Consider the following 12,513-nt stretch of genomic DNA (forward strand, 5'->3'; position numbering starts at 1 on the left):
TAAGCTAGGACTAGTTTCTTTAAAATCAGATTCTTTAATATCTAAAATACCTTTATATAATAATTATTCTAAATATATCTTGTATTCTTCTTTAATAAGTTATTTAGCGGCCTTACTATCTTACTAAATCCTAAGCAGAATTATTAATAAAAGTTAATAAACCTTAGAAATCTTTATATTATATAGATATTTCTTAACTTAGGTTTCTCTTATTCCTGAACGACTTATATACGCTCTAGATCTATTTAAATGCCTTTTAGAGTTATAATTAACCTAAGATACTTTACTAACTATATATAAAACTCGTATTTCTTAATATTAATTTAAATGTTACTTTTGCAGAGAATCTATAAGACTTCTTATATATGTTACTTATATTCTTTTCTTAATTAGTTAAAGATCAAGATATTATCTAGGTATAATATAATAAATTTTCTAAGCATCTTTATAAATTTCTTATTTATAAAGCGTTAGAATATTACTAGTACAGAGATTAATCTAAATAGTAATACCCTGTAATAGTAATTACTATAAGTAGTACTAAATATAATAAGTTTATAATCCTTTTTAATTACTAAATAAATCTAATAATATATCTATTACATATCTAGCTTAAAGAAGACTATAACTTTTCTAAGAAGACTTATAGTCTTATTAATCTAAGGGATGGCATAGCTATTCTTCTTTATAATAGCATTTAAATCCCTAAAATTAATATAGAAATAAAGTCCTCTTTAGGGTTTCTGTATTAAAAGAATTAGTAATATAAATAAGATAATACTTAGTTTAATAAACCCCTTCTTAAGATGCTCTTTAATATATTTCTTAATTACTTTAAGCTCCTCTAGGCTTATCTTACACAGGGGCTACATTTATAACAGCTTAGTACCTGCTTCTAGTTTAATCTTATAATTATATTTCTTTTTATATTCTAAAAGAGTATTAGAAGCCTTTTTTAAGAAGATATTTACAAATTCTTGAAATTCTATTAAAAGAACCTTCTTCAGATCTAGTTCTAATTAAATCTATTTCTTAATATATTTATTTATGTCCTTTATTATAATAATGAATATTTCTGCACTAGAGATAATTAATAATCGCTTAAATACTGTAATACTCACAGGCTTAGTACTATATTAGGTTACCCTAGTCTTTTTAATCTTCCTTTTGTGAGTGGTAGCTATAGTTGTCTTGTTACCTAGAGTTTTCTTTACCTTAACAGAGTATAAAGGTTATAAAATAGCTAGGGCTATTTTAGAACGCTTAAGAATCTTTGTCATCTGTAATAGTAATGCCCTAATTAGGTTAGCCTAGAATTTGGCTATATATATATAGCTAAATTTATTACATAACTTCTTTATTAGCTCTTCTGCTGCTTATTCCTTAGCCTTAGGCTTATTACTCTGACTCTTATAATTCTGCTAAAATATAAGTTACTTTTTATAATTATAATCCTTTATAAACTTTACTAATAAATTCTTAGGATCTAGAATATAGCTATATAGCCTTATTTACTTCTTCCTTAAGATTATAGGGTATACAGCCTTTATTATATAGAAGATCTGTAATCCTTACTAGTATTCACTAATATATATAGGCAAATAAAAGGCCTAAGAGATAAATTAATAAATCTTACTAGTAAAATTAAAGATAAGAATAAGTTTAGCTAAGTCTACTATATTAATTTATAATCTTTTATAAAGTTGTTCTGCTAATTAATAATCTGTAATTATACTTAACTAATATTCTGTATCTAACAATACTAATATTGTTAATTTTTCTCTTCCTTTTCTAATATTAATATTAATTAGAAATAGAGCCTTAAAATTACTCTTTACTATTATAATAAGGATCCTTATAGCTTCTTCTTTAGTTACATTATTAGGCCTACTTATAATGTCTTAATAGTAAACAGCTCTTTTCCTAATTACTCTTATGCCTAAGGGCAATTCTTTATATAGTGTCCTATTTTCTTATAATAATAGCACCTTACTATAGACATATTTTGCGGAAATTGTGGCTTAAGTATTAGCTTCTTCTTCTTTGCTATTAGTTTACTAGCAGACTATTAGGTACTAGGAACTAAAGGCTTTGCTAGTGTATTAATACTAATTACTAGTTTATTTAAGGTAATATATTAATTATTTATATCAGTATATATTAGGTCTATAATTATCTCTTAAATTAATACATATTTATAAAGAATAATTACTTACTTTAGATTATTTTAAACCTTGTCTTAAAGGTCTATAATCTAATTCTCTTCTTAGACCTTTACTTTATAAGAAAGCTATTAGAAATCCCTTAAGAATATAGTAAGGTCTTGTTATCTTTACTATAAGTAATAATACTCTTTATAAGTAGTCTCTTATTAAAATAAAGAATTAAATTAAGTTAAAAGGTTTATAAATATATTTAAAATCTAGGCCTTCTTAAAGTCTTTAAAATATAACTTAAGTAATTCTTAAGCATTACTACTTATACGTAATTATATATAGGCGATCTTAAATAGCTCTGTTAAAAAGAGTATTACATTAATTATAAACTTTATCTTTATAGCTAATAATTAAGAATAAAACTTCTAAAGAAGTCTATCTTCAAAAATCTCTAGGTAAAGCAGCTTTTCTGTCTTTGTACTAAGCATTATTAAGGGGCTTAGAGTCGCTTCTAATAAGGCCTGCCTTTAAGGCAGCGACTCTTATTCTGTTAGAGTCCTTAATAAAGATTCTACTTGAACTTATAGCTTTAGAGTCACTGTAATCTTGTTACAGAGATTCTAGATAATCTCTTCCTTATTACAGAGTCGATCCTTTAGAGCCTTAATCTCAATGCTAGTGCTCTTATTAAGGTCTTAGTATCTTTCTTCCTAAGTTTCCTTCTCTTAAAAGACTTCTTAATACTTAGCCTTCTTCTCTAGATGAAGGGCTTTTTCTTCTTTGTAAGCAGCTACTAATGTTAGTATAAACACTGCTATATATATCTGATTCTTATTAATTAGTACTATAAAGGCTAGAAGAGCTAATAGATTATTTGTTACTCTCTTTGTGTGTTTAATTAATACGCGCAGGGCGTCTTAATTTGTAGAAGGGGCTTTGTCTAGGCTCTGTCTCTAGTTGCTTAAGAAAGAATAACAAACTTTGCCACTCTCCCTTCTCTTTATTTGATTATAAATCATCTTGACTTAATAATTCTCAAACCTTTATATAGTACAGGGTGTTTATATCAAATAAACCTTGTGTTACTCTCAGAGTAATAACTTTCTTATATAGTTAAATAACTCTAGATGAGTTCTCTAATAGCTATGCTATAGATAAAAGAGTTTTGTATTATTTCTCAGGATAGTAAGTAAGTATTAAGCTTACGTTTACTATAATAGCTTAAAACTAGAATAAGTTAATAGTTTATAGATTACTAAAATATAAGCTAAGAAGTCTATCTATAATACGACTAGCACTCTACTCTATATACTTCTTTATTAAACACAAGGGGTGCTACTAATTAACTTGTATAAAGGATCTAACAGAGTATTTACAGGGCTAGAAGCGGTAGCTTCCCTCTAAAGAAGATTGTACTTCCTTAAAGAGGTTATATTAATCTCCTGTTCTATAGTACTTATATAAGGAGCTATGTGCTGTACAGATGCCTTTATTGACAGTATAATAGCTTAACAGTAAGAGTTCTGTATACCGTTGTAGATACGCTATTAATACTGTTATTCAAGTGCTGCTATCCGAGTACGTGGCTAGTCCTGTATCTTTCTTACGCTATAGCAGAGGAGATACTTCATCTATTATACTTACTATTAATTATAATTATTAAAGGGCGTAAAAGAGATACTACAAACTATAATCTATATAGTTTAAGCAGGATATATAGTCTTTATAGTTTTAGGACTTATTTAATTAATAATATAAAGGCCTCTATATTTAACTACTTTAAGAACTATATTACTATCTTAATCTTATATATATAATGCCTTTTTATTAAAACTATTAGAAAGCCTAGATTTATATAATAAAGAATCAAAGAAAAGGCTAGCACCTAGACCAAATATATATAATATATTTAACAAGGTTATTACTCTCTTTTTTGTACGTATTTAGGCATATCCTGCCCCTTTAATATATAATCTTAAGTCTGCTAAATTCATTATTATCTTTTTAATTCTTTTTAAGAGTCCTTTAAAGAAAGAAAGCTAGTCAGTTATATAGTTAGATACACTAGTATTAGTAATCTACTTAGGGGTTCTATAGATTAGCTTTTCTAGTGCTGCAAGATAGACTTCTGCTCTGCCTTTAAAGTTAGAAGAAAAGTCTTTTACGCTTATACTCTCTTCTTTAATTACTCTCGCCTTTAGCTTATTCCTCTTGGGTAAGCTTGCTTAAGCTCTATTAATAATCTCCCTAATCTCTTTTATATGCTCCTTAATGTAAGGGCAGTTCTATTATTTATAATTTTCTTAATAGGCAAAACATTTTAGCTATTATGGTAGACGTTCTTGAGGTAAGGTTATGCCTTCTTAAGAGTAGAAGTAGCATTTACGTATTATAAATCTTTAAGATAATTGTTAGTTAGAGGATAACTAGAACCTTATTAATGAATAATAATATTGCCTAAAGACAACAAGAGTATTATTTAGTAAGAATTCTTTCTTAAAGAGTTATTATATAAGAGGTTTAATATTAAGGAGATGCTCTTCCTAATTATTAATAGTATCTTGTATAGTATTATATTCCGGAGGAAGAGAAGCAAGAAGCTATTAGAACATCTAGTATTATATAGTAAATGTTTTAAGTAAGTTATTAGTCGCTTTAATACGTCTTCCTAAGCGCTAAATCTCTATTCACACATCTTCTATACTTTCCTTAGGCTGCTTGTAATAGTTAATGTACTGCTGTAAGTAATGTCTGTTTATTAATAGTCTTGTCTTTATATATTTCTTTCTTAGTATGTCTCACGCTTCTTTTACTAATATATATCCTTTTATAAGCTCCTGATCTTCCTCTTTAATACAGATATAGATAATATATTATGGAAGCTTCCGGTCATCACCCTTGTGCGGGGCACAACGGAGCCTATAACACCACCACTCACTGCGCAGGAAGACACCGAAAAGAAGTCTCCTCTTCCCCCTCACATTTCTTCCATGCAGAGCCGACTGCGTTCTCAGTCCGCTGGACTACCTTCGCCTTTAGGGAGTCATCCGCCAGCAACCAAAGTCAATATTTCTCGGCCAGCCACCACCAAGTGGCCCTTGCAAGCGGTACTCGCCTGGCTGGAGAAAAACTCCTTCTCGACAGAATGGCAGGACACCTTCAGAGTACTGGAAATAGAAGGCTCAGAGTTCGTCGAGCTGGAATCTGGTCAAAGCATACGGAAGATGTTGACCGTCATATATCCACAACTGGCCAAAGAATGCTCAGACAGCGGCATCGGTTGGGATCAGGCTCGAGAACGCGCAGAGGGTCAAAGATTACGGAAGCTCATCCGCGAAATGCCGGTGGATATCAAGTACGAGGATGCGCCTCCAACCGTGCCGGAAAAGGTGACAGACCGAGGTCCAGCCACGGCACAATCGCCCAGTAAATCAGAAATGGCCTCTGGAGGTCGGCAGAGACCTGTCACTGCCCCAGCCGAGGCTACCTCTCCGGATTCAGCCACACCATTTCAGTCTCCTCGGAATGAATTCGAACGCACAGACATTTTCCCCTTGCCAGAATCGTTGCAGAAGGAGGATCCAGAATTCAGTCTGGAGACTCCGCAATCATCTGCGAGCAAGAACAACGATCTGCCTCGTCTCCGGGTTGAGGTCGACACTTCTAACGTGTCAGACGAATGGGTCCGGAAGTGGACCGTCCTATCAGCAGAGGAGATCGCTCGTGGGAGGAGAGAGGATGATAGACCGTTCTTGATTGATTGAGAAGCCAGATTTCTCTACTTTTCCTCGCTTGGGAAGGCTGTTGTGAGGGGAAAGGGGAAAGGGGAAAGGGGAAATTAATGAGGTGATGCATCATGCCAACTTTGTATGATCAAATCACCCCTGAATTATGATATGATCGTGTTTCGGATCCACACATGGGCATTGCTTCATTCTATCATTTGTACAGCCGGTAAAAGAGAAACACAGCCGATGTGTACATTACACCCCCACTAGCGAGAAATCTTCGGTATCTCTCTCTCAACTAGGTGTCATCTGCGATATGTCATCTGCGATATGTCATCTGCGATAATGATGCATAAATAGTTCAATTCACAATGTGTGTGTGAGTGTGTGTGTGTGACTCCAGTCCAATCCCCGAGCGACCCTGCTGCAGCCCACTCAACAAGGCGCCCTCCACACATCAAAGCATCATCACTAGTTAGTATTCTTCTAAGAGGAAATCCCCCCCCTTTGACACTGTGTACCCACGACTCGACTCCCTTCCAGCTCTTCGAAGCGTCTCTCACACCAAAAAAATTCAGAGAGAAGTCGAGATCATGGGTTCGGATTTTAGTACAGGGCTGGCGGATTCGATTGCTTTGTTTTTCCTTCACACGTTACTGAGTAAAAGGGGGAGAGAAGAGAAAAAAAAAATGAAATGAAATGAAAAGAATGATCGCTCAACTATATAATTTAATTAAATAAAAAAAGACTATATAATAATAATTAAGTAAAAGATTAAAAAAAAAAGTATTATATAAACTAAATCATCAGACTTAATATGTTATAAAAATAATAATTATTGGTGGATGTAGTAACTTGTCCAGGAGTTATATCCAACTCCTGTCCGAAGTTCAAATGCAATCTTACTCTGGTGGCTGGTGGCGCTATGCCTGTTCCGGCATAGCCCTAGGTTATGTAACGACTATTAGGCTAGCGGCTTAGCAGCAATTCAATACTCCCCTTGCTGTTCAAGCCGCACCTACTACAAACAGCTATACACACTATTGTAAGTAATTAACTTGTGCAGCTCTCCTTCTCTGCTCAAACTGTACCTAATTGTCTTAAGTTAGCAGTTTAGAGAGAGGGTTATACCTGTCTGATTATTTGCCTGCAGTATTAGCCTACGCTTCCGCCTATAGTCCTCCTTACGATGCTATATGCTCTAAGGTTATTCAGGGCACTTTATCAAGGCCTGTAGATGTTACAGCCTTGAAAACAGCATCTAAATAACTTATATAATTGCGTAGTTGCGAATCTAGGATTTGGCTGTACTGTATAGCCAAATTTATGTGACCAGATTCCCTGTACTATGGCATGGAAATCCCTACGCGTTAATAGCGCTCTCTAATAGTGCTATATTAGCATTCTTTGATTTGAACAAGACCTATCTTAGTTCAGAATTATATAAAGGCGTCCTTAGAGAGTGCCTTAGTAAGTCTATTAATAAGTATATCCTTTATTAATACTTAGGAAGTCTAAATTTCTCCTTTTTCTTCTAATTAGCATATATAGTAATACTAGATATTAATATACTTTATTTAATTATATTACTTAGAGTTCTATATTAACTTTAAGTAGCCTTTGTTATTTTTATAAAGTATTATTATTACTTACTCTACTCCGAATTCGTTAAGGAGGCGTTAAATCTATATAGCCTGCCTTGCTATTGCTCTAATAACTAGATATTCTGCTTTTGTGCTAGATGTTAATATTATCCTTTGTCTCTTAGATGTCTAGGAGATAGCTGCGTTATCTAGTAGAAATAGATAGCCTGTTATTAACTTTCTATTATCTAGATCTCCTATAAAGCTAGCATCTGTGTATTTATATAACTATAGCTTCCTTTAAGGAGTACTTTATATAATATAATTAACTCTGAACTTAAGGCCTATCTTTACTATCTCTTTAAAGTATTATAAGACTTTTCTTACAGCCTTAAGGTGTCTTATATATAAATTTGTGTATTACTAACTTAAATAGCTAATATAAAAACTAATATTTAGCCTTTATGTTATATACTAGATATAGTAACTTTCTAATTAATATTTAATACGCCTGAATATTAGTCTCTTCTATATCTTCTTCTTTGTCTAAAGTTATAAACGGATTGCCTCAGTAACGGCGAGTGAAGCGGCAACAGCTCAAATTTGAAATCTGGCCACGTTGGGGGCTCGAGTTGTAATTTGCAGAGGATGCTTCGGGCAAGGCGGTGGTCTAATCTGCTTGGAACAGCAAGTGTAAGAGGACGGTCCTTTGTATTAGAGTTCTGCTAGAGAAGGGCTTTAATTTAGCAGATAGCTTCTGGATCCTTTGCTACTAACAGCAGATTATTTATATATATACTGATAATTGTTCTTTTATCGCTGGATATCAGTATGCTTAGATCTCTGTTTAGTGTGCTATATCTGTTAGCTCTTAAGACGCTTACAAGCTTCTCTCTCTACTTCCTTATAGATTGCTTGAGTTTATACAGGCTCTTAACGATTCTATATACTTATTAGTCTCTATTTAGCTCTTCTCTGAGTAATACTTCTTTAAGGATCTGTATAAATATCTGCTTATCTTTTTCTCCTAACTTACTAATTAGATAAGTGGCAACTATATCCATCTAGTATAGTTCTATATCTTTTGTTGCGACGATAGCAAGAAACATTCTAAGAGACTCTCTTCTGACAGTAGGAGCAAATGTCTCCTTATAGTTAATCCTATGAATCTATAAGAAGCTCTGTGCCACAAGCTATACCTTGTATCTTGCTAGCTGGCCATTCTTATTTCTCTTGATCTTGAATACTTATTTGCACCCTACCAACTTCCGGCCCTCTAGCAGCCTCTTAATTCTCTAGGCTTGGTAGGTGCTCAGGTTCTGTAGTTCTTTATTAACTGCATCTCTCTATTACCTACTATATACAGAGTCTGTTACCACTTATATGTAGGTCCTTAGCTTATCTGGCCCTAAATAGCCCTTCTTTCTTAGCTTATCTAGCCCTGAGTAACCCTTGTTTCTGTATACTAATAGCAAACTCTTTCTTACGCTAGAGTACTTACTAACATCTACTATATTAATAGTCTTTCTAGCTGCTCTGTCTAAGTCTTTAGAATAGCTAGGCTACTCTGCCTCTATAGCCTTTATAAATATATTAGGATGCTTACCCAACTATACTACTTTATTATAGCCTAGCTGTGCTCTCTCTCTGCCTGTAAGTATACTAAAACTCCTCTTACCCGAATATACTTCTTTTAATACTAAGGTGACTCCTATAATACTAGCAGCCTTAGCGTCTTAGGCTTCACAAGTGCCTTTTATTATATTTATTATAAGAGCGAATTGTCTTAATATAATAGAATCTTTTATAACCTTTATAAAGATTCTCTAACTTATAACAGGATCTTTTATAACCTTTATATCTGACTTATTTGCCTAACTAGAGAGCTATTATAGCTATTACTCACTTATCCTATACCGCTTTATAGCAGACAGTTCTCTTACTAACTATGTACTTAACTTACTTAGTCTAATTCTTTTAGATATGTCTTAGTCTTATTTAATTAATTCTCCTCCTAAAGAGGGTATAGAATTAAGTAGATCTATAGCATTATTAACTTACTTTTAAAGCCTACCTCTCTTTTTAAGAGTATTTAGTTATGCTCTTTTTATGTACGTTCTCTGCAGAGTATTTATAAGGGGAGGCAGAGAGTACTATATTAGGAGGTTAGCTCTCTTACGTCTTTTATTAATAGAGTATACTAAAATAATATAAGCGTTTTGCTGTATAGAACTTTATATACAGATTTGCTTTATAGTTGATATATACCTTATTAGAATGTTAGTCTAAGTCTTTTTAATATCAGACTTTTGTTGCTTCTCTTTAAGAATATAAGTATAAATAGTGCTGCTAAATATTTGTAAATAATTAAGATAAAGTATTTAGCTAGTTTAAGCCTACTTAAGAGTTGTCTTAATTCCTCTTACTAGTAGTCGATTTTGGATATAATTAGCAGTATTTATAGCCTTAGCCTAAAAGCGATTTAACAGGCCACTATTAATTAGTATTAAGTCCTTTATTATATAAATAGTTCTTTATGCTTGCTCTGCGTTACTATTATGCTTAAGGGTATAGGGCGTAAAGGAGCTAATGAATATGCCCTTTATCTTGTAGTAGTCCTTAAGGGTAATGCTTATAAATTCTCTCTCTTTATTAACTTAGAGCGCTATTAAAGGATACTCTGATTTAGCTACTACTATAGCGTGCTAATTCTTGAAGTACTTGTACATATCTGACTTCTGTGTTAGAAAGCCTATCTAACTCTTCTTTGTAAAGTCGTCCTCTAGCACTATAGCATAATGCTTGCTGCGGAAGAAGGCAGGGTAATAAGGTCCTTACAAGTCAGAGTATACTAATTCAAGTTTCCTTGTGGTCTTTTGTCCTCCTTTATAATAAATTATCCGCGTCTGCTTACTCTTGACGCAGGGCTCACAGATTTGACTGTCCTCTTGCTATTCAATTAGCTCTGTTCCAGAAATAGCCAGATCTAGCTCAAAGATAGCCTGATCTATGTCTAAAGTGGCTAGATCCATGCTAGTAGACATCCTGCTAGCTTGGGCAACTCGAACATGGCTTGCGTGGCCGAGTCGATGATGCTATAGTTACTATTATAGATTCTTAGCTGTTTTGAATATTGGTCTGCCTTGTACAGCCATTAGCATAGCAGCGTAAGTGCTATTAAGTACGAAAAGGTTGTCTTTAAGAGTTGTGTAAGCAATAATTTCTTTATTAATAACAAGTGCTATATAGTTATTTATATCTATATATTTCACTCTATTTGACTTTAATTAGCCGAGAGATAAGAGGTTACTTATACAGGCTAGCGTGTACGCTACGTCATTAATATTTATGTAGCCGTCTTCTGTCTTAATTCTGACAGTACTAACTTGTTTAGCTATAATGATGCTAGTGTTAACAGTGATAAATCGTTTATTTATAGTTATTAGTGCTTAGAACTAACTGCTCTAGCCAGTAATATGTTTGCTAGTACAGGAATTAATATACTAATTACGTTCTTTATTAAGCTTAGTTGACTTTACTATGTAAACAATACTATAGGGGAACTCTTGCTATTCAGAGTCGCTATCTATACTATTATTAGCTTTTACCTGATTAATGCAGCATTTAGAGGCTGGCCGCTTTAACTTAGTAGTATTTCTTCTCTTGTTAGTGCTTCTTTTAGTCTGTTTGGTCAGTTTATAGTCTCTAACAAAGTGGCCGAGTTTATTACAGTTATAGCATTAGATCTTAGCTAGGTTCTTATATTGCCTGTTCCTGAATCTTACGCTTATAGCTACTTTAGATAGCAGGCCTGTCTTAAGGTCTGTATTAATTTGTACTTCTTTAGAAGCGAGTATCTATTAAACGTTAGCTAGCTTTATATTCTTCTGATTAAGGATATGTTCCTTCTTGCTATCAAATTAGGTAGAAAGATCTTTAAGGAGTTAAATAATCTGAATATCCTCTTAAATGTCTCTTATAAGGTTAACAGCTATATAAATCTGTTTGACGATAGCTGATAGCTTGCTAACGTGAGCATTAATAGACTTCTTAAGGCTAAAGAGTTTGTAATTAGCTAAATAAGAGACGAGCTCTTGTAAGGACGTGTAAATAATACCCTGTCCGGCTTGTAAGCATACAGATTTAAGATGATTCTAGATAAGTCATAGGTTATTAATGGCCTTAATGCCCTGAAATAGCTTATTACTTACATCCCTCTTTAGGATATAGGCTGCTCTTGCAGCTTTGTAATTATCTAGGTCATTTAGTAGATTAAGGACGATGTATTTCTATAGCTCTTTCTTTATTAGACGTAAATGGGCCAAATTGGACTAATAAGGCTAGTTTTTGAAGCCCTTAAGCTTCTCTTGCTTCTTATAATTATTATTGTTAGTAGAGCTTATCTTATAAAGACTGTAAAAGACTTTAGAGAGCTTTAAGGCTGTAGAGGAGTCTAATTAACTTAAGATCCTAGAACTACTAGGCGGATTTAGGACCTTTCGGAATAAGAGATTATAGGATGCTACTAATTAGGATCTCTTTTAATTGTTTAATGCTCTATTTATCTATTAGCATTTAAAGGGTACTCTCCGGGCTTATAATCTGTTAAATATAATGCTAAACTACTTCTATTATCTATAGATGTCTGTACTTTCTTAACTAATTAATATAGTGACTTGTACAGAAGTTATGTCTAACTCTTGTCCGAAGTTTAAATGCAATCTTGCTTTAATAACTAATAATGTTATGCCTGTTCCGGCATAGCCTTAGGTTATATGACGACTACTAGGCTAGTAACTTAGCAGTAATTCAATAGTTTTAACTTTATATAATTTAATTTTAAACTTAATTATTTAGTCTTAATATTTTTTCTTAAAAGGTAGATTATATTCCTCTTTTTAAAGATTAGTCCTTTAATTCTTTTAGAGTTATAATATATTATAAAACATATTATAATAAATTTAATATCTCTTAATAATTTTTAATATAACTTTTTTAATATTTCAATTATTATAAATACTTTTTATATTATCTTATAAATATTTC

At 32.6% G+C, this 12,513-nt stretch overlaps 1 protein-coding gene across 1 annotated transcript; it reads left to right on the top strand.

Annotated features, from left to right (window-relative positions):
• Window positions 1-5,146: 5,146 nt before the first annotated feature.
• On the top strand, window positions 5,147-5,920 carry EPUS_09282 (uncharacterized protein; the record flags this gene model as incomplete). Its single annotated transcript, XM_007788202.1, has 1 exon — window positions 5,147-5,920. One exon carries the CDS (start codon window positions 5,147-5,149, stop codon window positions 5,918-5,920), a length of 774 nt encoding a protein of 257 aa, XP_007786392.1.
• Window positions 5,921-12,513: the final 6,593 nt, after the last annotated feature.

Source organism: Endocarpon pusillum (assembly GCF_000464535.1).
Source record: "Endocarpon pusillum Z07020 unplaced genomic scaffold C713155, whole genome shotgun sequence".
In the NCBI taxonomy this organism is placed as follows: domain Eukaryota; kingdom Fungi; phylum Ascomycota; class Eurotiomycetes; order Verrucariales; family Verrucariaceae; genus Endocarpon; species Endocarpon pusillum.